Genomic DNA, 27,347 nt, shown 5'->3' with positions numbered 1-27,347 from the left:
AGAAAGACTCTTTGTGAATCTGTAGTTTGAGTGAAAGATCACTCAAATGAAATCAAGGTTTCAAACTGTTGTTGGTGGATTAAGCACTGGGCATGTCAGTCAGATTTAAATGCAACCACTGAGCATGACTACCTTTGTATTATTTATTAATTTATCCATTTTACATTTTTATTCAAATCCAGAAATTCTACTTATAGTGACATAAAGTTGAGCGTGATCACAACATCCATAAATCATACAATGTCATGTTCAAATTGTTAACGAATTTGTAATAGTTGTTTGAGCCAAACACCTGTAATCCATAACACAGCTCTCAGACTCTTATACTATGCAAGTTAAAAAGACTTTACTTTGAAGCAGTTTCCGACTCATAAGACACTTGAACTCTGGCTTGGGTGTTTGACATTTTCTAACCGCATGAGTTGTTTGTTGACTTTGCAATAAAATAGAAACCCAGCCGACCTGATCAACACAGAAAAAGGTGCCACATAAATAAAAGAAGAAAATAAACTCAACCCTTTATCGTAATTATGCAAAAACAGGTTGTAAGAAAGGGAATTATAATTTGGCGTGGGTGACTCTTCTAAGTCACTAATTTGACCTGAGCTCACCCTCTGGTAGTTATGACACAGAGCAGACAAGCTTAACTTAGGGCAATACCAAAACAGTAATAAAGTTAAATATCAACCAATAAAAATCCCTAATCGAATTAGATGAATAGAGTAAAATGTAATCTACAAAATGGCACAAAAACAACAAAAATCCAAACGGGTCGAACCAGGGATATGGGTTTTAAAGGGGGATAAGTGAAAATAGCACCAAAAAGTGCAAAGAGTTATTGGTAGTCAATGGCAAGTAAATTGGTCATAATGAAAGTCTGGAAGTGAAAAAAAGTTTGAAAAGGTTTTTCAGTCCCACTTCATAAAGGGACTCAAATAAAAATGAAAAATAGTTAACATTTCTTCCAAGTCCCAATGCAGAAGTCACTTTTTGAGAAGAAAAATCCTCTCCACATGGGACGCTGCTGAAGTTGTAGCCACTACCATCAAACTGAAGAGTCTTGATACATGATGCAGTTTGGTCCTGCTGGTGCTTTTGAGATTTCTCTCAGAATTTTTGTAAGTCCCATCGCAGAATGGGACTTAGTGTTTTTTTCCGGAGGTGGTGGGAGCCTTGACTGAAACTAAGCTAAAATTCAATTAGACATTCTGTTACTACCGGTTGGATACGTTTTCTGGAATGTCTCGCTGATACTCTGGAGCCTTGAAGGAAAGGTTTTCAGAAAGTTTCCAAACTTTCTTCTGGTACCCAAACAACCACAGGAGTACACTAGTAATGCCCCATGACCTCAAGGGAGTCACTTAGACTCTCAGGTTGAGAGACAGAAGACAGCAGAAAAGTGCAATATAGACTCATTTGCTCTGGTAAGCTGGGTACATCTGGAAAAAAGGCCTCTTGCAACTTGTTGCGTGTCTGAAGCCCCACAGGAGGTCAGCCAGCTGACCTTTGAGGTAATCACTTTGTCCTGGTTACAAGGAGGAGCAGTTCCGGTCCTTCAAGGCTCCTCTATTGTCACAGTCGACAGGTCCAGTCATATTCTTATCTTCCGCAGGTCCAGAAAGTGTTCTGAGGATTGTACCTTAGGGAGCTACATTTATGTCTGGCCCCAGCTAGTGGTTGGCGTGACTCTTGGGCACTCCTTAATCAAGGGAGTAAAAGTTCTCAAGAGCAATCCTGCCCAGCTTTTTAGCAGTTTCTGTTTGCCCAACTTCTAACAATTCCACAGTGCCCCTCACTCTCGGTATTTAAGAAAGAGAAACCCTTCCCCCCCCTTGTGCAGAGCATATGTGCCCGCCTAGATGTTTGGTGTGGGTAACGAGCAGTCCCCTTATCTGTGGTCACTCAAAACCGGTTCTGTGGGTAGGTTCCCTCCCACTGGGTTTGGCACCTGCCTGGCTATAAAGACAAAGGCTAGGCCTTTCGAGGTGTCACCTAACATTTTCTTGTGACAGGGCAGTCCCCTTTGAAGTAAATTAAGTTACTGTGCCCAACCCAGCTAGGCTTCCTGCTAATCAAAGAAAACATCTCCACACTCCTAGACCACTGAATCTGCACTGTGAGCAGTGTACACACCTCTTTCATATCTAATTAAAGCCAAGTACAATCAGGACAGTTTCTGTAGAACTAATGCGAATTAGCCTCCAGCAGCGTCAGGCAGGACAAAGGTAACTTTCTAAACAAATACTAAAAGCTAAATTTCCCATGTTTAAAAAGAAAAAACTGACTACCATTAGATTGGATTTTCATTAAAAATACCTTTGAATGTAGTCTGTTGCTGGTAAAGGCCAATTGCTATAGATTAAAGTTTAGAATCCATAGTTTTAATTTTCCTATGGGCTAGGTACCGCCTGGCCTGTGAAAATGTAATTTTGGGCCTAGTCACTGTGGGAACGTGCCAATTATATTATGACACGTTCCAATTGTAAATATTATGCACACTACATTGTGCGGGGCAAGTTTCTTAGGGGTAGCATATTTTATATTTAAAATCTGGCTTTCCTACCTGTCAAAATGGTGATTTTGACAGGTCTGTGCAGCACGGTTCAAGCTGCTGCAGCTGTTAGGCTATACCGGGTGGCCGAAAGCTATGTTTTCACTGTAGTGGTGGGCACAATAGGTGCTGCAGTACACAGGTCATATTTAGCTTTCCATGACAGTGATGTAATTGTATGCTACATACTTTGGCCTTATAGGTACGGTTTTTGCGCCAATCAGGTTTAAGCCAATTTTGACAAGTTTAGAGGGGGGAGCAAAGGCTTTGTTTTCATATTAAGTAGGGGTAAAGTGCACAAAGCTTTAAGTCCGGAAAAAGGTGAGAAATCTAGGGTGACCACGCAGAAATGCTGGGTTTCCTACAAAGACTATGCACCTTTAGCTGCTAACCCTCAGTAATTTTTTTTTACCTCGGTTAACTCAGTATGAAGAGGCAGTTTGTGGGTTAATAACTTCTTGTCCATCTCTGGACATAAAATCTATATCTATTAAGTTAAAGTTGTACCATACCTTTAGAGAGTGATAATTAATTCTTATTTGTTTTAGGTAATGCTTATTAAGACACTGGACTCATCCTCCCTTTATAAGAGGGTTGGATTGCCAAGGCTATATTTTATATAAATAATGTGCATTAAAATGTATCAGTTAATGAACTCGAATAGTTACCAATGTTGTGGAACTGGGGTTTTGCCCAGGAACTATGGAACTATTAACATTCATCCACCTCCGAACCCTAAAGACCCTTTCGATTCTGAGTGCCAATTATTCCTGACCACTAAAAGCCCCTCATCATCCAAACATGAACCCAAAAAACCCACAGTAATCCAGTTATGTTTCCATTGATTTTTAATTTCTTTTTAATTTCCTTAAAATTGTCTTTTCTCATAACTGGTTTTCCATGATTTACTTTCCTCCAGTGTGGTTTCTCTGTCTTCGTTTTTCATTAATTCTAACACATTTTCTGTGGTTGTACATGATTTCATAGAAAAATAATTTAATTGAATACCATTAATGAGAAACGATTTCATCTAAACTGTTTAAAAGGAAATTTTCAGAATGAATGGCATTTACCTTTTCGTAGAAACCAATGAATAGAATATCTTTTAGTTCGAAATAGGCTTTTGAATACTTATTTTTTAAGTGTAAAATTATCTCTGTAAAATGTATCCTCTTGAAATTTTCAGTCAGCTGGATCACTCTACTGCGCATGTAACTAGCACATTGGCAAGACATCTCAATCATTTACAGACAGAATATCTTTTACCTGACTACCTGTTAAACTAACAAGCATCACTTATGTACCATGTGTTGCACACAGAAACAACAACATTGGGAATCTGTCTGCACGAGATATCAATTCAGCTGAAAATGCAATATTTTCTGGCTGTAATGGCCCATTTATATTCAGGAAGCATATCTCGTAAACACTCAGGCTGACACACCTGGCTTAACCAGTCAGAATTCTCCACAGATTCTCTTCACTCATCTTGCATTCAGGAGAACTCTCGGGGTTTTGTTGTCTTTTGCTCCAATTTTTGAGATTACTTGCTGGAGTGAGGCAATGATTTCTTAGTCCCATCTCTCTGAAGACTAGAATTCCTCATACTAAATCTCTTGAAAGCAGCTTTGGAAGTAATCTAATTTTTCTGTGTATCATCTACTAGACTTACAGATACCCAGTTAGTTATTTGTTTGTGTGATGACACTTGCTTTTTCGAAAACCTAAACAGTCCTAGTTATTTAAGTTTCATTTTGGTTGTTTTCCCAACAGGTAATCTAGGTTCACTAAACTGTAACCTATCTTTTTCTTTTACAGTATTTTTAGAAGACCTTATTACAATTCACGTTTCCTTCCTGCTTTGCTGTCACCGCGCCCAGTAAGTATCTTTTAAATCTTCACTGCTGATGGGTGGTCATGGTCCAACTGGATTTGCTCTCTAACCTAAGTTTTTGTTTCTCAGCTTCCCAGCGTTCCCGACATGCGCATGCGCTTCATAGATTCACTGAAGAGGTGAGAGCAAGTGACTAGCTTTCCTTATTATTCATATCCTTTTATGACATTATTTTGATGTTTTGTATTGTATTGTGGTTCCTTCACTTTAGAGCAGTTTGAGGGCTTTAGAATTTGGAAAATGAGGGCAAAGTGTGGTGGAGGGGATAGTGAAATTAAAGCAAATAGGAGTGCATCAGAAAATGGATGACTGTGAAGATGAGGCGATTGGAAGAAGGGGGCAAAAGTAAAAGCAATTTATTTGTTGGTCTATTTATTTTAAAATCTGCAACCCTCCTCTGTCCCACAAGATGTCAGGCTTTTAAATATCTGTCCCCGTACACGCATCACCACATAAGAACCGTGGCAAATAGGCAGCTGAATAGAAAAAGTGGCATATAAAGCATAAAATGTATATCTTCACTGAGCAGCCTTCAGTGTACTAAGTTGTGCTTACTCGGGTACACGCATCTTTCTAGCTCCTGATAGAATGAAGCAACAAAGTGCAACCCCCTTCTGTGCATGTATACAGTGCAGTTAAGTTCCATTTTGGGGTTTTTGGTCACTAGCCATTATTTTAGAGATGTCTACAGGCCGTAGGAGATTAAGCTTGATGTAACCTCTTCCCATTTAGTTTTGTTTTTGTTTGTTGTTATTTTTTTTTTTTTTGCTGGGTTATCATCATTTCGGGCAATGACCAAGATGCAACAGATCTCACGCCCGTCCAACTGAGCAGCCAAGACCACAAATCGCCCCTCCACGTCTATTACTTGTCCTCTGTATTTAAACGGTGTCCCTGTGGCTTCCCATATAAGTGTGCCCTGCACAAACCCAGTTTATGACGTTGCATATAATTGTCCCCTCCATTTCTTGCACAATGCAGGAAGGCAGTCACCCCAAGTATGTTCCCTTTTAGTTTGCTGTTGAGAGAGAGCAAGAGCACATTTATGTCGCCTGATGAGACAAGCCGCTGCACAGGCCATTCAAAATCTTTGCACCTCTCAGTAGAACATCATATGATTTGAAGTCTGCCCTTGAAATAAGTTACGCTGGGTGTTTTGTGTTTAGATTAAACTCTTGAGAGTTTGAATTGTTCTGTTGAGAGTTCAGCTAGCTAGACATTTGGCCTTCAGGGATTGCTAGTCCAGCAATGCCCTCTTGTTATCGGTTTTAAAGCAACTTTGATTCAGGATTTGCTTATATGTCTCATCTTTCAACCAGTAGGCATTGTCCTGCTACTGTTTGGTGTAATGTATTAATTCATGAACTCCTCTTGCGTAGGGCGTATCACAGGTTTGATCTATGTTTCTGCAGGAGGTTGTTTCTTGTCAATATTTGAAGGGATTTTGGGGCTCCAGCTGAGTTATTGAAGTTCTATTACACCTTTTCGGGTATTGATTTGCCACTTTCTCAAAACCTATCCTGCCGAATTTGCACATCTGAAAATAGATAGGATTCTTTCTCAGTTGGGAAGCTAAAGAATAGAGGTTATGCGCAAGCATTTTTCTTTCTCTTTATTGTAAGTGAGCCCATTTATTTATGTATCTCAAAGCGAGGATGATAGGGCAACCATGTATCTGATGTGGTAATAATTCCAATTGCCAAAGGCGCAGGATTGTGTAAGAAATATGCATTACAGCCTCTGTGATGAGGGAGGATGATTGACTCCAATCCTCACTGTTCAGCTATTCTCCACTCCACATAAAATTCACACGCAAATCTCCTCACACTTCCCCCAAAAAGAACACTCTGGAGGTATATATGTTCCTGAAAGTCCAAACAAGGCAAGGCTTCCATATAGACTTCTTTTTGATGTGGTAGTGTTGCCTGCAGCTGTGCCAGTGCGGTGGCCTCCTTGCGCATTGTGCAACAAGCTTAATACTACTGTCTGATGGAGAGACTGGAGGATCTAATTGCCCGCAGCCTCTCATTTAGCCTGAACACCTGTAATGAACATCAACTGAATATAAAGAACAAGTAAAAAATAAAAAAGCGGATTAGGACCAAAATGACTTGCCTTCCTACCATAAAACGTATTGGGAGAGAGCATCTGCGGAGGTATGATATGACCGTGATTGCAGAGGATCAAACATATGTGCCATTGCTTGAGTTGCTTCATCGGATCCTAGTAGTGACCGGGATCTGTCATTAGCATCCTCCCAGATGCTCATCACAAACCTTGCTGATGTTCATCACAAACCTCCCATGTGTAGCTTCAGACAGAGGGCAAAATAAACCCACTTGTCCTATAAGGTAGTGGGGGAAGCAAGGTGGGGAATAGGGAGAGAATGAAAATCCACTATTGAGAGGTTTCACAGGAAATTGTCTATTCAAATAACACATAATCTGTAATACTTTTCTTTGTTTCTGGGCATCATCAGTTGGGTATGCCATGAGTTTTCACACTAAATGATGGACGAATGCAGGTGTGATAATAGTCACCCCTGTTCAGAACACTCAGGAGAGAACAGACAAGCAGTCTAAATGCTTCAGCTCATGCTTCATAACTCCTGGGGCCTATGCTGGTTTGGACCCTGTTCCTATCTTGTCTTTGCTATCACAGTCAGAATGACTGGGCAGAGATAAGTGATGGTATGCTTCCTAATTAAAAAGTACAGGTGTCATTGATCCCATAGTTTATGCATCAGTAATCAAGAATGCATTAAAAGGCACAGAGGGAACATAATCATATAAACGCTTCTGAAATAAAGTAGACAGTATCTAGGAAATCTTCTGAGTTCCCTTAATTAAGGTTGAAGCCGTGTTGGAGTGGGAAGTGACAGGAAGGGTCCAAAAGAGGGCTAGTTGATGGCAAGCCTCTGAATTTATTGATGTCACTTTTATATCCCACTACAGGGCTGATAAAATTCCTGCAACTGTGTATTCTGGATATCTGCAGGCCTGCCACCAGGAGAAGGAAAGACAGAAACAAGGTAATAGTATTACAACATGAATAGAATCTCGTATGGTTTATTTGCTGAATGCTTCCTTCGTAGTCACACTGGTGATGGTTTATAGGTGCATTGCAAAGTTCATGAGGATTCCTTAGCAGCACAGCATGATTGGATCTTTGTGCCAGCCACTCTGTTACCTACCTTTTTGGTACTTCTTGATGTCTGATGCACTCTTTTGCCTGCAACTCCACTATAAATTCTGGGTGAAGTCCCTGAAAGGACCTACCAGAAAATAAGTTGTGTCTTTGGGACTGTTTGAGGAGTGTCTGCTGGATCAAACCCAGTTCTGAGCCCCTTTTGCTTTTACCTTGCTCTGACCTATTTTGCTCCATTGTCTTCCATTGGACAGTGTGAGTAAAGACTCTCTAGGGCACGACCCCAACATATCCTTAGTTTGAAACTTGCTCCATGTAGTTATCATAGCTGATTTTGGAGGCGCCAACTGTGTTTCAACTTTAGAAGCTGCTGTTGAGTGATAGGCTAAATTGGAGATTCTTAGGTATTCATACCTGTTCCAAGGTGGCACCCTTCCTTTTTCCAGTGCAGAAACATACCCATTTTCAGATGATGCAATGATTTCCTATCTGACACCTTTCTTTGCCACTATAAAAGTCTCCATCGGCAGGTACAGTCCAATTTTTTCAGTCACTTTTCCAGTGGGATCGTCATCCCTAAAGTCTACATTATTGTCCTCGATTTGTGTCCCAGGTTTGGGTATGTCAGATATTGTGTTCCATTTTCCTAATAGGTTTTGGGTTTCATACTTGTTTTCATGTTTACTAAATTGTTCAAAACCTTTTCAGCAATGCCACTCTAGTGGCTAATTCTGTCATAGTGCTTGGCCTGCTAGAGCTTTACCATTGTATGTTTTTAAAATTGGTGTATGCCAAAGACTTTTATTCTCCTGTAGTAGTGATTTTTGTGTGTGTATTGTGAAATGCCACTGTGCTATTGGAAAGGAAGAGGTTCAAACAATATTTATGGAAGGAGTTTTTATTTGTCAAAATGCTTCAACAGGGATCCCCAAAAGTATTATGTGTACATTGTGATCACATGGTGACATACATGAGACAAAAAAATGTGTGCAAATGTAAATTGACAACACCATTATATCAAATTAGATTAAAAAAGGGGTTGTTCAAGCAAGTGTGTCCAGGCATCTAACATAGGCATTGCTAATTTACAAAGGGCAATACATGAGTCATACCACAATATTGTGAGTTAACAGTGCCCACCTTTTTGCATCCACCATCACAAAGACCCCAAAAGCAATTAATTTATTCAAGAGCAAAAGATGCATCCTACATTATTGTGCAATTCATTAAATGTTACTCCCTGATAGGAGTCTTTGGTGATGTCTTGGTAGGTATCTGTGTGAGACATGTGTGCTGTAGATACACATACTTTGCATACTCCTGCCATCTAGTGTTGGGTCCGGATGTTTGCAAGTCGTTTTTCTTGGAAGAAGTCTTTCCTAGTCATGCGGTAAGGTGACTCCACCTTTCGGTGATAGTGCGCATGATCATCGACTCCATTGTTAGATTGTTTTTTCCGCCATTGGGTTCGGAAGTGTATTGCTGTGCTCCCGTTCAATAACGTTCTTTGGGTTCCCCTTGACGCGCAATCCTCACTACCCTCCATGATATTGTTTCGTATGCGTTTCCCACTTCTCCGGGAATTGTTTCGGTCAACGGAATTTACTTTTCGATCGTGATGCTTCGTGGATGGCATTCGTGCCTGACCGCATCGGTTCAGCTCTCCGTCGATGGAACGGGCACCATTTAAATTCTGCCCTCAGTGCCACGCAAAGTATATGCACACTGACTCATTCCAGGTGTGTAACTTGTGCTTGTGTCCAGAGCACAAAGAAGACGACTACGGAGCTTGCAGATCATTTTGGTTGAAAAAAACTCTTCATGATCGTCAGGCTCGACTTCGAGAGATGCAGCATCAAAGCATTGAAGACACACCGGACATCTTCGGTGAAGGATCCAGACAAGAAGATGTTGGTGTATCAGCGGCAGGGGAGGATGAAGCCTTCTCTATGCAGGACTCTGATTCGAAGCTCGAGATAGACCTCGATGCTGAAGAACTTCCGCAGGGACAAGGTGACGCGAGTACAGAAGCCCCCTTGCCCCATTAACTCACCCACAGGCTTCAGCACCACCTCTGCCTTCTGGCCAAGGTTGGCACCGATACGACATTTCCGACCCCCCGCCTTCCGGCTCAGCTCCGAAACACCCAGTTAAGCCTTCCGGCTCAGTACAGAGTCAACACAAATCCTCGTTGGAGCCAAAGCCCTACGGTTCCAAACAGAAAACCGGTTCGGGATCGAAACCCTGCCTGCCGAGAATTAAACAGCCTTCAGAGCCGAAATCTTGATTCCCCAAAGGCCAGCCCATGCCTGCACCGAAAATGCCGGCACCATAACCAAAAGATGTCCCTTCGGATCTAAATTTAGACATTGTTCCACAAAAAATCAATCCCTTAAACAAAAGAAACTCTATATTAACCCTGAAATGAGTCGTATTCATTCCAAGCTTACTCAGAAACACAAGCTTCCTGATGACACTCATCACAAGATCCCTTTAAAAAGGAAGACTGTTGCTACCAGTCCTTTTCATTCACCATCAGCATCCCTATCTCCACCTTTAAATCCTTTACATATCACACCGCAGGATTCTCCACAATCTCGCCATGATGGGGGTTATATTGATGATGGGGGCACGCATTTACCAGTAGATCCATGGACGGATTACACAATTGACCCTCCAACAGACAATTATCCTTAACTTTACCCTGCCAAGCCAACTCCTCCTGATGACAATGTATTATATCGGGAACTCCTTGCCAGGGCTGCACAATATCCTGGAGTGGCACTGCACAAAGAATCATTAGAAGAGGATTTTTTTCTTTGAGACATTAGGATCCACACATAGGTTGTCACATACATGTCCAATTCTTAAGGGTATGATGAGACACGCTGACGAAATGTTTGAAGATCCTGTTCATGCATGCATCTTGACTCCTGGAGTTGACAAAAAGTATAAAGCCTCCCCAACAGATCCAGTATTTATTAAGGGCCAGTTGCCACTAGATTCACTAGTAGTGTCCAATGTTCATAAATGGGCTAATTTCCAAACATCATGGAACAAACTTCCCACAGATCAAGAGTCCAAGCTGATTGACGCTTCTGCAAATGCATAGCTGCCAATCACTGGCTCTTTGCAAACACGCAGTTCCTATTAGCCAGGTATGACAGGGCACACTGGGATGAAATGGAGCAATTGCTTCAATATCTCCCAGATGAGCATACAACAAAGGACAAGATTTGATAAATGAGGGAAAGCTAATTTCCAATTCTTCCATAAGATGTGCTCTAAATGCTGCAGATACTGTGGCTAGAGAGGTCAACACTAGCATTTTGCTCAGGAGACGTGCTTGGTTAAGAATTTCCTGCTCAAGCTGAAGTTCAACAATTTATCTTGAACACACCATTTGATGAAAAAAAAATATTTGGCCCGGAGGTCGACCAGGCACTTGGAAAAATAAAAAACGACACTGAAGTTGCTAAATCCATGGGAATTCTCCAGTTTCCTTCAAACAGAGTCTCCTTTTGTCGCTCCTTTTATGGAGAGGGTCCAAAACCACACCCACAGACCAGAATACCTCCAATAACAAAGGTAATAACCAGTCCTCTCCTTCAAGAGGTTTTTTTCAAGGAGGTTATAGAGGAAATAACTCTAAAGGTAGAGGTAAGGGCGACACACCCCGGAACTCTTCTTCTTCTAATAAGCAGTGACTTGCCCACGCTTCCCCCCCCAACCATACCACACCTGTCGGGGGAAGACTTCAGCAATTTCTCCCCATTTGGCAATCTAAAACAACCGACAAATGGGTAATTGGAATGATCCAACATGGTTATTGCCTGGAGCTTACCACCAATTATTATTTATTATTATTATTAACACCAATCCTCCAAACATTCCACCTTGCTCTCACAAATTGTCTACAGACCACTTGTAATTGCTCAAACAGGAAGTGTAATCTCTCTTTTATTAAAAGGAGCTATAGAACCAGTCCCAAGGTTCAGGTGTTTACTCTCTGTATTTTCTGATTCCCAAAAAGGATGGCTCCTTAAGACCTATTCTGTATCTCAGAGAGTTAAAGCATTATATACTGTCAGAACATTTTTACTTGGTGATCCTTCAACAGGCACTTTCAGTTTACAGAAAGGAGATTTTTTTGTCTGCCCTAGACTTAAAAAACACATTTTCATGTTCCGATTCACTCAGCTCTTCACAAATACCTCCGATTTGTGATAGCAGACAAACATTACCAAGTCAAAGTACTCCTGTTTGGAGTGACTACAGTGTTTAGAGCATTTACCAAATGCCCGGCAGTAGTGGCAGCTCATCTAAGAAGACAGCATATTCACGTTTTCCCCTACCTAGACGACTGGCTCATCAAAGCCAGCACTTCCCAAAACTGTCTGCAATGTACTCGAATCACAATAGACCTGCTCCATCAATTGGGCTTTATGGTCAATTCACAAAAATCTCATCGGCACCCCTCGCAGATGCAATCTTACCTAGGGGCCACTCTAGAGACAGTCAAAGCTCCAGCGTCTCCCAATGTAGCCAGAATTCATAACAATCAATCTATGATTCTACAGTTTCAGTTCAACCAAACATTACCAGCCAGAGTGTTCATGTGCTGCTGGGAATGATGGCGTCTTGCATCGCAGTTGTACTCCATGCAAGACTTAACATGCGTTCCCTACAAGAGTGCTTAGCACGACAGTGAAATCATTTGCAGGGCCAATTAACCGATCTAGTTTTGATAGACTGTCTCACCCATCGCTCTCTACAGTGGTGCAACCCACAATATTTATCAAAAGAAGGGCCTTAAATCAACCCTATTCCACAGATCGTGCTCACAGCAGACGCATCTCTGACAGGTTGGGATGCCCATCTCCACATACCACAACACAAGGCCTGTGGAGCAACAAGCACAAAAGCCTCCACATCAACTGTCTAGAGCTTCTAACAGTCTCTCTAGTGCTCGAAGCTTTTCAAAATAACTTGATGGGCAAATCTGTCCTAGTCTGATCAGACAACATGACAGCAATGTATTATGTGCAAAAGCAAGGGGGGGTGCACTCTCTCCAACTGTCACTACTCTCTTAAGCCATTTGGAATCGGGCATTCCATCACAAGAATTATCTTCTGGCAGAATTCCTCCCCGGACTAAGTAATCAGATTGCCGACCTCCTCAGAAGAAGACAGCAAATTAACGAGTGGGAACTTCATGCCCAAGTTCTCCTTCCATACTTCCAAAAATGGGCATTCCCACAAATAGACTTGTTTGCCACAGTCGACAACCCAAAATGCCCAAACTTCAGCTCCAGGTTCCTACACCCGCTCTCAAAGGGCAATGCCCTATAGATGAACTGGTCAGGGATATTTGCCTACGCTTTTCCGCCTCTACCACTCATCCGTGTCTGGTTCGGGAGCTTAGGCAAACACCCTTTACACTAATTGTAGTAGCTACCACATGGGCCCGTCAACCATGGTACACCACACTGTTGGAGCTGTCTCTAGTTTCACATCATAAACTGCATCTTACCTCCAAGCTCCTCACAAAGAACCGTGGAGAAATCAGGCATCCAAATCCCAGAGAACTAAACTTAGTGATCTGGCTCCTGAAGTCATAGAGTTTGGTTATTTAAATCTACCACCAGACTGCATGACTATTCTAAAGGAAGCAAGGACGCCTACCACTAGAGTTTGCTACGCTGCAAAGTGGAAAAGATGGGTTGTCTACTGTCATAACAACAAAATCAATCCCCTAGATTCTTCTGTTCAAAACATTATCTATTACCTGTTACACTTACCGCAAACTGAATTAGTTTACACATCTATTGGTTTGCACCTTGCAGCGGTAGCTGCGTATTTGCAAAACTGGCAGCATTTATCACTATTTAAAGTTCCAGTAATCAAAGCCTTCGCCTGCCTCCATACTGGGGCAGGAGAGTTCCTCCTGCCCCAGTATGGAATCTCAACATTGTCCTTACAAGGTTTATGGGTCCACCCTTTGAACCATTGCATAAGTGCCCTTTGCAGTTTCTCTCGTGAAAAGTTGCTTTCCTCATTGCCATCACCTCATTAAGGAGAGTTGTTGAGCTACCGGCATTAACATTGGAAGAACACTTCTTTCAGCTACACAAAGACAGGGTAGTTCTCCGCACCATCCCTAAATTACTCCCCAAAGTGGTTTCTGCTTTTCATGTAAACTAATCGGCTGAGTTACCTGTATTTTTTCCTCAACCTGATTTTGTAGCAGAACGGGCTGTTCACACGCTTGACGTAAAGAGCTTTATTGTACTACAAAGATAGGACAAAAGACTTTCGCAAAACAAAGCAACTTTGTGTCTCATTCGCTCCACCTCACAAATGCAATCCCATCTCTAAATTTGGTATTGCAACATGGATTGTTAGATGCATTCAAACATGCTACGCAAAAGCTTAAATAACTTTATCCACACCCCCTAGAGTGCATTCCACTTGCAAAATAGGGGCTTTTGTGGCCTTTTTAGGTCACATTCCTCTAGCTGACACATGTAAGGCAGCTACATGGTCAACAACACACACATTTACCAGACACTATTTTGTAGACGTGTTAGCACGTCAACTAGCTAATGTAGGCCAAGCAGTACTTAAAACACTGTTGCAAACAATTGCAACATCTACATGTTTGCCACCGCTTTGGGATTATACTGCTTTGTAGTCTATGCAACGCATGAGTATCTACAGCAAACGTGCCTCGAACGGATTGTTACTTTCCCAGTAAGCATCTGTTCTTGGCATATGAGCTGTAGATTAACGTGCGCCCATCCGCCTCCCTGGGCACCTATAGTTGTTGCAGTTCTTCATTATACATTCATACGGATGGACATCTTGTTGTAATCTTCTTTCCCCTGTTTCCTCCTACCTATTTGGTATGTTCCTCCCTATTACTCCCCTCCCCGAATGGTACTTTCCGCTGGAGCTTACCTTAGAATGTTGGCATGCCTCTGTCAGTCTTGGAGAGTGGGTGACGGAACAAAGTCTGCTTCTTCTCATCTCTGCCTCAGACTTTTATCATTTTTACAACACTGGCGACGAGTTGGCGCAGGGGCCCTCTTCCGTCACCTCCCCTTTCAGTGCTCTCTCCATTCTCTTCAAGTTCGGCGTTCACTGTTGCTGTTGTTGCTGTGGAGGAGTCTGGGTTCATTCTGCAGTGCTGCGTTCCATGCCTGCTTTCTTCTGATAGTTGGAGTTGTGCCAATTTGTCTTCATCGTCATGTTCTACATGTGATCCTTGTGCCAAGAGGGGAACTGTCTCCACAGTTTCAAGTCCTTGCCGATTTTGTGGATATCGCCTGCTGCCTCCTTCCTGTCTTGGCACAAGTTGGTGAGATCTACGCCTGGCATTGGTTGCCGCTTCCTTCTTTTGTGACTTTTCTACGAAGATTCCCCCTGGACTGCCTTTGCCGTTTGTGTTTTGTGGAGATTGCCAGTAGCTTCCTTCCGCTGCCGACGTTGTCGGGGTGGTGAGGTCCCCGCCTGCCTCACGTCAGAAGTCCCTTCAGCCATCTGTGCATGCAGTGGAGGAGTTTTGCAACAGGAACAAGGAACCCTTACCTTGTTCTTTTGGCGAGTCTTGGCGTTCTTGGTACTGAAGAGCAGTCGTGGTCTGCCACCGCCTTCCTTGAACTTCTGTTCCCTGGAAATTGTACTGGCAGTGTGGTGCCCTGCGGTAAGACTTATTTTCTTCAGCGCTGTTTCCGTGCATCTTAGCCGACAGCAGCTCAGAGGTTCGTTTCAGCCGCCCCAGTGCCTTTGGAAGTGGTGCGTGGCTGAGTGCAGTTCCGGTGGTCGGTGTCAGTTGCCTCACGATCCCCTGAGGCACTCCGCAGCTGTCTTAAATTCAGCGATTTTGTTGCCATTGGTTCTTGAGCAGCGCAACCGACGGCAGTCCCCGTAGTTTGCTGCCAGACGCCTCGTGTTCCCCAGAGACGTCGAGTTGCCGCCTGCAGTTCCAGCGTTCCGGCTTTCTCCTCAGTGTTCCTCAGATGCGCGTCGAAGGTTTCTTCCCTCAAATTGGGTTCCGGCGCACCAGCCTCTTTCGGCCGCCTCAGCTTTTGTTATTCCTGTCAGCCGACGTGCTCCAGCGCCCCCGCCACTATTACAGTAATTTCTCAGAGAAAACCTCCCGGCGACCTTTTGATCTCCTCATTCAAGCATCGAGAAATTCCTACTAAGCTGTTTTTCAACTACACTTAGCTCCCTCCACCCTGCGGTCAACTGCATAACCCCAGTTCTTCAATTACCAGCTATTAGTTGACAAGTAAGACGTTTAAAAAAAAAAAAGAAAAAGGATTGAGATAGCGTTCCTTTCCCGTTATTCAGTACCTGAGATGCAGCAGAAGTAAGACTATTCCGGTTACTTTTCAGGAGAAATTTCTATTTACTCTCTACTTTAGTTACATGTATTAGGTGACTTCAGCATACTTTTTTTCCTTCCTCAAAACCTTGCCTTGCGGTGTGTCTTTACATGGTGACACACTCACCTCAGAGACTTCCTGTTGGTTTCTTCACCACCCGTCCAGGAACCAAGATTAAGATCACTTGCTCTCTTGTTCTAACCTCTGTTCTCCCAGTTTAACTAGTATCCTAAAACATAACATGCTGTATAGTTTTGAATTACTGTTCCATTACAGTGTGATTGTTGTGCTTTCCCCTCAGGTCATATCGTGCGGATGTTAATTTCTTGTTTTTTTTCCTTGCTTTCTTGTGTGGCCTGTGTGTTACCTTATGGTGATACGCACACCTTTTCCTGTATCCTCTACATCACCCCGCCTTACCTGTTCACTTCATTTAATTTTTGGGTATTCTGGTAAGACTTTGGTGCTCCCATTACACCTTGCATTTTGTCAACAGTGTACGCATTATGATGTTAATCCAGTGACTTGTGAACCAGGTGCATTTATTCATGTTATATCTAGTAGCTATTGTCACCTCTTCAGGGCGGATCGTTTACTTACGCCATAGCTAGGTGATGGTAAGTTACCATTCCCGTGTACTTCTAGTTATTGGGAAGTGTGCCATCTATTCAGTGATTATTATCTTTATCTAATTGCTTCTCTAGTTAACTTTGAACTCTGCGTTTATCACTTTCAGTGGGAAGTACCTTTCTTGTTGTTCCTCCTTTACCATGGCTGCGTCATCCATGAGTCAACCGCCTTCCTTTTTAAACTAAATTGGTGATCCTGAAATCCAATGGAAGGATTGGTTCAACTTATTTGATTCTTACCTTATTGCCATTGGGGGGAAAAGTTTTCTGCTGTCCGTAAACAACATGTCCTTTTACACAACTTAGGTGTTCAAGGCAGGAAAATGTATGATACCCTACCTGATCCTGAGTTAAAAGATTATGAAGGTGACATGGATGTTTTTAAGATCATTCTTTTGCAATTAGAAACTCACTTCGGGGACAAGGAGAATGTTGTCCTAGAGTGGCATAAGTTTTTTACTCGAGTTCAGGGCAAACAAGAGTCGGTCACTAACTATGTAGCTGCACTCAGAGGACATACTCAATTATGCGAGTTTGGCAAGCTTAATGACTCCCTTATTAGGGATCAGTTAGTCAGGTGTACTCATAACAGCCGTATAAAAGAGAAACTTTTGTCCAAAAACCCTTCTTTAAAATAAGCTATTAGTATAGCACAATCTATAGAACACACAGCCAAGTGCATTTTGGAAATGAACCCACTCAAAGTGCCAGTCTGTAGTGTAACCAACTCCAAGTGTGCTATTGATGACAGCAACGATGGTGAGATTTACAAGATCAGACCCAGAGATGTAAAGGTTGATCAAGCTATTAGCGTGACTGAAGGTTTAAAATGTTTCCGGTGCGGCAGCAGCAACCATCCTGCGAATAATGTTCATTGTACTGCATGTAATGCAACATGTATGAAGTGCAATAAGAAGGGTCATTTCGCAAGAGTGTGCAGAGAGGGGGAGAACAATCAGGTGAAATGGTTTGCAGTGGAGAGGAATAGTCTTCTAAGTACATATTCCGAGTAAAAAATGTTGATAGTGATACTTCAATGATGCATCCCAAACAAAACAAGTATCCTAAATGTACCATTCCATTGAACAAAAAACCCCTGGTTGTTTATGCTGATTCCTGTTCTCCAATTACCTTGATTAATCTCGATGATATGAAGGACTTAATTAGTATGTCAAGTCTGAATGTGTTAGAACCCCACATATCACCTATTGGGTATACTAAAGAATCTATACCCCTGGTGGGCATGGTAGAAGTGTGCATAGATTTCAGGGGAAGATCCATATGTGGCACTGTGTATATTGTAAAAGAAGGTTCAAACCTATTAGGTTGGCACCATCAAAGAGAGTTAGGGATCAGGCTGGACCCCAACAACATAGGGGATGTTTGACAAGGATTTCCATAAGGCTCGGGATGGGTCCCAAGAGGGGCTTTTAGTAAAAAGCCACAGTAATGTCTGCGATAAAAACAGAGTATATGGTTCCCGGTGTTGGAGAAAAATACTCCAGACCTATTGTCCACCTTGTCAGAGAATGAAAGGGAACATTTTCTGTCAGATGTTGAAAATGTAAGCACGTCCAGTAATCTAGAGTACCAGGTGTCCCGTGGACTAAACTTGCCTTAGAAGTAATTGGTCCTTTAGACCAGTTAGGAGCCAAAATGAAATTCATGTTCTTCAACAGAAAAGAGCAGGGTTTCAGGTGTGAGGCAATAAATGGGCGCACTGCTAGGTTGGCGCACAGTTGGATGTTTGAAGGCAAAAAGGTGCATGCAGAAGAGAGGCAAAGCCCTGTAACCCCTCACGATGTGTTTTTGGGACACACAAGTACACGAAAAACAAATTCTGCAGCACACTTGTAGGAAAAATGAAGTTAAGGCGATGTCTCAATGGACATAAGGTGCAAAGTTCAAGGGCGAAGAAGTTGTCCACAAAATTAAAGAATCTTCTTTTATTGTTCGTACATGAGCCAGCCGACACGTGTTTCGTCGCAAGAAAACACACTGTTTCTGCGACTCCTCAGGGCTGTAGGAGAGAGGTATAAGAACAGCAGGTCGCGGTGCCGGTGATAATTCCGACCCGGCTCCGCTCGAGACCGGGTATTGTTGAAAACACGGATTTCGCAAAAATGGAGCGATGTTTATCGCGCAGTGCTGTGATGGTCCTTAGTTGGAAAACCTTGATGAGGACCTGGTTTCTCGAAGTGTGCGTATTAATGCTGAACCGGACCTCCGTGTCTCCAGAGTTTAAGGCAACTCCATTTTTGCGAAATCCGTGTTTTCAACAATACCCGGTCTCGAGCGGAGCCGGGTCGGAATTATCACCGGCACCACGACCTGCTGTTCTTATACCTCTCTCCTACAACCTGAGGAGTCGCAGAAACAGTGTGGTTTCTTGCGACGAAACATGTGTCGGCTGGCTCATGTACGAACAATAAAAGAAGATTCTTTAATTTTGTGGACAACTTCTTCGCCCTTGAACTTTGCACCTTATGTCCATTGAGACATTGCCTTAACTTCATTTTTCCTACAAGTGTGCTGCAGAATTTGTTTTTCGTTTAAATTCATGTTCTTGCTCATCGTTTACACTTCCAAGTGGATCAAGTACAATTTTTGTATCAGACGCCACAACTGGCGACCTCATTGAATTTTTAAAAGATTCTTTCACTTGTGAAGGGGTGCCAGAGACCTTAGTCTCTGAGAATTATGTATTTATCTCTTCTAGCGAAATGGAAAAGTTCCTGGATAATTTAAGAATCAAACACGAAGGAACCAACAAGTGCTTTTCCTTAGCCAAAGAGCTAATTAACAAGTCTACTGAATTAGTTATCAAACTTATTCATTTGGCTCTTGACAACAAGCTTGATGTGGATAAGATGTTAAGAGATGATATATGGACATATCATACATCTCCCATTGAGGGAATGAGAATCTCCCCTTTTTCCTCCATCAGAAGGAGAGATCCATGGTACTACAACAATCTGCATGGTACTACTCCTTGTTAGTCCCCTGTATCCTGCCATGGGGTGTTGGTTATTATTCTCCTTATGTTTTATAGGGATTTTTCACACGCTGTACATGAAAATGTATTAATTCGTTATGTTTCATCTACCGAGGCGATACGTTTTGAAAATCTACTAGTCTCCACTATTTTATAGGGTTACACATGCAATCATAAAATGTTATTATTCCTTTCAGTGCTAGTCGAAGGGAGATGTGTTGTGATCTTCTTTCCCCTGGTTCCTCCTCCCTATTTAGTATGTTCCTCACTTTTACTCCCCTCCTCGAATGGTACGTTCCGCTGGAGCTTACCTTAGAATGTTGGCATGCCTCTGTCAGTCTTGGAGAGTGGGTGACGGAATAAAGTCTACTTCTTCTCATCTCTGCCTCAGACTTTTATCAATTTTACAACACATCTCTATACTACACTTACTCCATTCTCACTCTCTTGTGGGAAAACAATCTAACAATGGAGTCAATGACCATGCGCACCATCGCCGAAAGGAGGAGTCACCTTACCTTGTGACTAGAATAGACTTCTTCGAAGAAAAGCAACTTGCAATTACCCGGACCCAACACTAGATCGGAGAAGTATGCAAAGAATGCGAATCTACACCTTTACATACTAAGTACAGATGCTTACTGGGTAAGTAACATAATCCTTTCAGTTCATGCAACTGAATTCCTCAACAGCTTCCAATACTCTTTAAAATGACTCTTTATTCATTTCTTCATTGACATCCAAAATATAGTCCCAACCAATGAGTTTCTTTCCACTGGAAGTTACTCCGCACTCTTACTCCATTTCAGATGATCAATTCTTAAAACAAACAGTCCTGCCTGTCAACAAGTTTTTACAGAAATTCGTTGTATTACATACAAATATCAAATAACCTGTATGGTATTCCTCTCCTAGTGAAGTCAATTCTCATGAGGAGGGAAAATGAACCACGCCTAGACACCACCTCTCACATAGGTGGGAAAAAGGGAAAAGATTCCTTTTTTTATATAACCCTCACTAGGACTCTTGGCGAACTTTATGATCCCTACTTGACTTGTTGGGGGCGTTCTGACCTGGAGCCTGCTTTTCTTGCCAGTCCCGCTGCATTGTGCTGCTGTGCCCGCTCCCCCCCCGCCGCCGCATCTCCATACCACCTGAGTGAGGCCGCTGTGTGGGGGCGTCTGTGGCGCAGAGAACTGCAATCCCCAGCTGCCTTTGCGGCCGGAAGCTGCCTACGGGAAAATCGCGCATGGGGGCGCACAAATCACTGCGTCATTCCCGGTGGAGTGGGGACCTCACTAGGACTCTTGGCGAACTTTGTGATCCCTACTTGCCTTGTTGGGGGCGTTCTGACCTGGGGCCTGCTTTTCTTGCCGGTCCCGCTGCATTGTGATGCTGTGCCCGCTCACCCCCCGCCGCCGCATCTCCATACCACCTAGGTGCGGCCGCTGTGTGTGGGGGGGTCTGTGGCGCAGTGAACTACAATCCCCAGCTGCCTTTGCGGCCGGAAGCCGCCTACGGGAAAATCGCACCAGGAGGCGCACAAATCACCGCATCATTCCCAGCGTCACGGGAACATCCCGGGAGAAGCCCGGGCAAAGGACGGGCCGTCTGTGGCCGTCCGAGGACGCAAGAGGTCGGGCCGGGCCACACCATCAACATTTTCATCCATTTACTACAACATCTATTGTTTGCAAGTTTTTTGGGTGAGACTGCAGGGGAATTACTAACATTTCTCGGAACTGACTGGGGAGAAAAGTGGTCTTGTCTATTTAGATCACGCCCAAATCCAGGTGAAACAAATATTAGGGGCGTAATTTGTCTTCATACCCAACGAAACTCTGTTATGACCAATCTCTCAACACAGTTCTATCAAAATTTAAGACTTTTTGTATTAAGTCTTTTAGAAAGTTGGTTAAGGTATGGGTAAGCGGAAAAAAATGGAAGAAGGAGGGGGAGTGAATAAGTCGGAGAAGCCATCAAAACTGAGTAAAAGAAAGAAATTGAAGGGGGCACCAAAACATGTACCAAAACATGCAGCCATGAATTGTGTTCTTGACAGGATCGATTCTGTCATTGATGAATGCCACGTAATTTTGACTAATGAAATGGGGACCTCTGGGATGATGGGCTCTGCCCCTGTGGTGTGAGGGGCGGAGGCTGTCGTACAACAGCTAGTAGGTCCATCTATTATGATCCCCGATATGTTTCGAGCAAAGGTAAATCTGTTGTGGTAAATCTATCGTGCCAAAGAGAGAAAGGGCTTCCCCAGGTAGGAAGGAGGGTCATCCTGGTGATGAAAGCCCTGGTCAAGATAGAGAAGCCCCTGCCCAATCTGTAATTGATAATGACCTAATACCATGTTCCAACAGATTTACGGTATTGGCGGATATACAGCACGAGGAGTCTAATGTCATCCCTGGTTAAGTAGCCATCTCGCCCCAAAGTATAGAAGTAGGAAAGGATTGTGACCTTACAAGCTCCAAAGATAGTTTAGGAACTGTTAGCGACTTAGTTAACCGCATGCGTGCGGTCGATATTCTGCTGCTGCGCTGGGATTTACAAAAACCCATTATTCATGACGAGCTGGGCTCGTCATGAGCGTGCGAGGAGGCTACCTCATGACGAGCCCAGCTCGTCATGAGCGTCGAAGGGGTTAAACTAGTCTCATTATTGAGAGATGAGATTGAGGTCCTGAAAACATTAATCATTAACCTAACTTCAACAATAAAACTTACTCCTGGCGATCCATGGTGTCAATCTGGGGACGCACAAAAGAAACCTATCGCTTATCCAACCAAACCTACCCAAAGAAATCATCCATCCCTAGGAAAATGTGACTCTATGTTATATGTTATATGTTATGTTATAAAGCCTTTTATTGCGCGCTCTATTACTCAGGAGTATCCTGGCGCGGTGAGTAAGTGAGAAAAAGCGGGGCAGCCAACATAACAAATAGAGAAATTACAAAGTGATATTAAACAAATGTGTTTTGAGTCCCTTCTTAAACTGAGAAAGTGAGGAAACAGTGCGAAGGGCCAAGGGAAGAGCATTCCATGCTCTGGCTGCCTTAACAGAGATGGATTTGCCTCCTGTTCTTGCAAGCTTAAACTTAGGCTGGACCATCTGGCACAAGTTGGCGGAGCGAAGAGCCCGTTTAGGAGCATAAAGAACAAATCTATTCCGCAGATATACTGGACCCAACTGGTGGATAGCACGATAGGCCAGGACCAGAATTTTAAACAGAATTCTATTGGCAATAGGTAACCAATGGAGACTACGCAGATGTCCACGAACACTGGATCTCCTGGGTAATTGGAACATCAGTCTGACTGCCGAGTTTTGAATCACCTGGAGTCGATGGACCATATAGTCTGGTAGGCCACTAAAGAGTGCATTTGCATAGTCTAAGCGTGACAAGATCAACGCTCTTAGCACAGTCTCTCTAGCCTCGCCAGGAATGAGGGGGAAAAACCTTCTGAGGGCCTTTAGAGTGGCATAGCAGGTCCCGGTTAGTTTCTTAATATGCTCCCCGAACTTTAAATCCTGCCCGAACCAGACACCTAGGTTCTTTACAGGGTCACCTGTTGAGTTCGGACAGGGTAGATCGGAGGGCCAGATTTGTTCCCTGAAATTATCCGGGAAAGATCCATAGAGGAGGATCTCCGTCTTCTCCTCATTACATTTAAGTTGGGCCAATGCCAACCAACGAAAAACTCGCGACAAGCAGCTCTGGACGGTCAAGGGGTCTAAGTGGTTTTTTGGCCAGGTGAAGAGCAGCTGGGTATCGTCAGCATAAGCCATTATTTTGGCAGCTAGCTGCTCAGCTAGATAGACCAGAGGGGTCACATAAACATTAAAAAGTAAAGGGCTTAAGGTGGACCCCTGCGGAACTCCTGTGGTTAGTTCCTTAACCTTGGATGCATAGGGGGGCATCCACACTTGCTGTGATCTATCTTTCCAGAAAGAGGTCACCCAGTCCAGAGCACAGCCTGAAATACCAATAGCACCCAATCTGGCCAGAAGCATCGAATGGGGCACCGTATCGAAGGCGGCAGAGAGGTCTAGTAAAATCAGAACCGCCCTGCCACCTCCATCCAGGCACTCCCGAATAGCCTCTGAAACCTCAATTAATGCCGTTTCGGTGCTGTAGGCCGCTCTAAACCCCGATTGGGCAGGGTGGAGCGCGTGGGAAGACTCAATGAACCCTTCAAGTTGTCTAAAAACAATCTTTTCACATGTTTTAGCCAAGGCTGGCAGAAGAGATATGGGCCGATAGCTGGAGGGCACAGCCGGATCCAGGCCGGACTTTTTCAATAGCGGGAGGAGCTTGGCTTGCTTCCAACTCAGAGGCACAGAAGCCGAACAAAGCGATAAATTAACAATCCTAGTTACCTCCTGGCAGACTATAGACGACACCCCTCCCAAAACTCTAGCAGGGCAGGGGTCGGAGGGCGATCCAGATTTAAGGGCAGACAGGATTGGCAGAACATCCAATTCAGAAGCTGGGGAGAAGGAAGTAAACAAACCCTCCGTCGGAGCAGCTGTCAATATGGGCAGTGAAGTGGATGTCTGGGACTTGTTCAAGGCAGTTTGGAGATCCTGCTGGATCTTCAGAATCTTTTCGGAGAAGAAATTTGAGAGTTCCTCACACCATTGATTGGAAGAAGGTAGAGTGGGTAGCGCGGCTCTAGGAGAAAGAAAACTCTGGACTATAGCGAAAATTTCTTTGCTATTATTACTGGCTTTTTCAATACGTCCAGCATAATAGCTGCTTTTAGCCGCCTTAATTTTATTGTAGTATTCCTTTTGGGAGCAGCGCAGCCGCTTCTTCGCCTCAGGCGAATAGTCAAGCCTCCATGTCCTCTCCAGTTTCTTACACTTCAGCTTCTGCTCCCGTAGCCCATGGGTGAACCAGGGCTGGGAAGGCAAGAAGCGAGGTCGGCAGATACGATTATTCTGCAAGGAAACTGCTGAACCGCTAGCCATCCAGGTGTTAAAAGCGTCAACCGCTGCATTGATTTCAGTAGTCGGCGTCGGCTGGCAGCCAGAGAGAAATTCGGAAAGGGATGCAACATTAATACGTTGCTGATGGGCCTGGGTTGGTTGGCCTGGTTGCTGATGGGCCTCTATAGGTAATAAACTATCTTCGACTCGTCCTGTAGAAGGAGGTGCGAAAAGTTTGCCAAGTATCACTAAGGCTACCACAAGTAGGGTACAATGTTCCCCGAAGGACAATAGATTAAAAAACCAGATTATAACTAGCGAACAGAGGACCCAGAGGAGCCCTAGTGGGGGCAGTGGTCTAGTGGGGATGGCTCAACGAAAGGCAATAAGATCGACTGCAGGGGTACCGCAAAGTAGCACCTCTAATTATCAAAACAATGGGACATCAAATTGTAGTGTAGAGCCTACTAGGGGGGAGGTACATATGAAGGGTAATTTAGTTACAAACAAAATATACATGACTAACGTCCCAAAACAAGATAGGAGAGGTGACTGTCTCAGAGAAGGAGTGGACTCACTGACTAACAAAGCCATTCATTGGCTGCGCTATGTCAGAGGCTGTCGATCGGTCATAAGAGACGACATATTAAAAGCAACGATATTGAGTCACTCTGGGGAAATCCATGATGTTATTGAATTAACACTGTGCTCTGAGGAATTAGCTGAGAATCTATTCTAATTAGAGTTTAGATCCAGCCCGCCAACTTATTCAGGCATACAGCTGAGGAAGGTGCCCCCCCCCCCCCCCCCCTCAATTTTAACGTCTTCCCCTTATGTCTTCAAATAGAAATAGGCTTAGGAAAAGTAGCTCTGGGCTGGAAGCCATAGATTGACTGCCAAATATTGGGATGGGAAAAATTTTCAATGAAATATCGGGGACGAGAGAGATGGATCCTGATGTTGCTCACATAGTGGGTGAGGGGACTGATAATGAGGGCCAGGTAGGGGACTACCCCGTAAATGGTGACAAGCCCTGCACTACTGCTGGAGTGGTGTCCTCTCTCCCAAACTTAGCTCTAAATACAGGAACGGAATTTTTATGTGTGAATGGTTCAAGTACACCTAATCTAGTTACTACGGGGCTACTGCAAGAATCTAGTGGGGATGGGGGAAGATAATCTCCTGGAATATTGCGGGGCTGAGTTCTAGATTGCAATCCCCTGAATGGCTTACTTTTATAAATGGTTTCGATATCTGTCTCTTTCAAGAGACCTGGGCGTGTGAGCCCCAGTTTCTCCAGGGTTTCCTGAATTTCTTTGTACCTGCCCTTAAGGGTCCCAAAGGTCGGCCGAAAGGGGGGCTAACTATTTGGTTATGACAAGAACTCTTTGATAGAGTTATAGAGCTCCCTACTAAGAATAGAGATATTCAGTTGATTAGGCTGACAATGGGTTCTTTGGGTACTTTGGACATCTATAACCTTTATGTTAGAGGGTCAGGGGGAGGGAAATCTCAGGTTTTGGCAGCCCTGGATTCCCTGATTGGACTACAGCCGAGCGAGAATAACATGATAATCGCCGGCGACCTAAACATGACCTTTGAGCCACTTACAATAGGTGATTGGTACTCAGGAGAAGAAGATGATTCCCAGTGGGGGATTCCCAAATTGGGTCTAAAACCGATAGACAGATGGACAGATAGTATAATCCAGATTAACCCCTTCGCTGCTAGGCCTTTTCCCCTCCTGTGCTGAGGCTTTTTTTGGCGTTTTGGAGTAGTGCGCGCTTAGGCCCTTGTAACTTTTTGACCACATAAGGTATCCACGCCAAATTTGCGTCCTTTTCTTCCAACATCATGTGGATTCTAAAGGCGCCCAGGGTTTGTGGATTCCCTTGGAGGGGGCCCAGAAATTAACCAAAATATAGTGATTTTTTTGTTTTTTTCAGAAAAATGGGAAAAACGGGCTGCAAATGAAAGCCTCTGGGTGTTTCCCTGAAAATGGTATCACAAAAGGGTTTGTGGGGCTGAAATCTCCATTTTCTCAGCTTTCAGGGAATGACAGACTTTTGTCAGAGAACCGAAATTTTTCACTCAGTTTTGGCATTTTTCTGGGACATAGCCTATTTTTGCTATTTTTAGAGCTTTCCACCTCCTTCCAGTTAATGGTAGAAATGAGTTTGAAAGCAATAATGGATCCTGGAAAGCTTTACATTTTCGAAAAGTAGACAAAATTCTGAATTCAGAAAGGGGTCATTTGTCTAAATCCATGAAGGTTTCGTTATAGAAACTAACAGTTAGATATTGGAATATTTGAAATTTTGTTGAAAAAAACAGCCTTTTGTCTCAACGTTTTCACCTATAACTTTTTCTAATTTTGACAGCTCTTGGAAAGCAATATACCGTTACATCCGTTAGACCTTCCTGGTTGTGGGGATATATAGGACTTGTAGTTTCGCCAAGAACCCGACGAACCCAGATCCAAAAACTGAGCAGCAACTTGCAATGGTATTTTTTCATTTACTGGGTATAGTGCACTTTGTCTTGGAAAATGTATACATGGAATAAGCTGTATGAAAGACACCTATGTATTTCTGAATTGGGTACAAATTATAGAGTTCAGAAACAGTATATAATTGCACATTTTCAAAGTTGGGAATACTCATACTAGCATGAGAATTATTGGTCATTTTTCATAAAGATTTTTTTTTTACACAATGTCTTTCATTCAAAGGGAGAAATCCATGAAAGCTCAATTGGTAATAACAGTTGATTTACAAATCTGAATTACCCC

At 43.4% G+C, this 27,347-nt stretch overlaps 1 protein-coding gene across 1 annotated transcript in view; it reads left to right on the top strand.

The window, feature by feature from the left end:
* The window catches only part of FANCA (FA complementation group A), a 674,778-nt gene that overhangs the window by 212,459 nt on the left and 434,972 nt on the right, over positions 1–27,347 (top strand). Inside the window, exons 19-21 of the mRNA XM_078671408.1 lie at positions 4,370–4,430; positions 4,515–4,564; positions 7,400–7,476. Coding sequence (XP_078527534.1) covers positions 4,370–4,430; positions 4,515–4,564; positions 7,400–7,476 — 188 coding nt within the window. The remainder of the gene's footprint in view (positions 1–4,369; positions 4,431–4,514; positions 4,565–7,399; positions 7,477–27,347) is intronic.

Source organism: Lissotriton helveticus, chromosome 12 (assembly GCF_964261635.1).
Source record: "Lissotriton helveticus chromosome 12, aLisHel1.1, whole genome shotgun sequence".
Classification (NCBI taxonomy): Eukaryota; Metazoa; Chordata; class Amphibia; order Caudata; family Salamandridae; genus Lissotriton; species Lissotriton helveticus.
The sequence above is the reverse complement of the archived record's forward strand: the minus strand, read 5'-3'. Positions and strand labels throughout refer to the sequence as shown.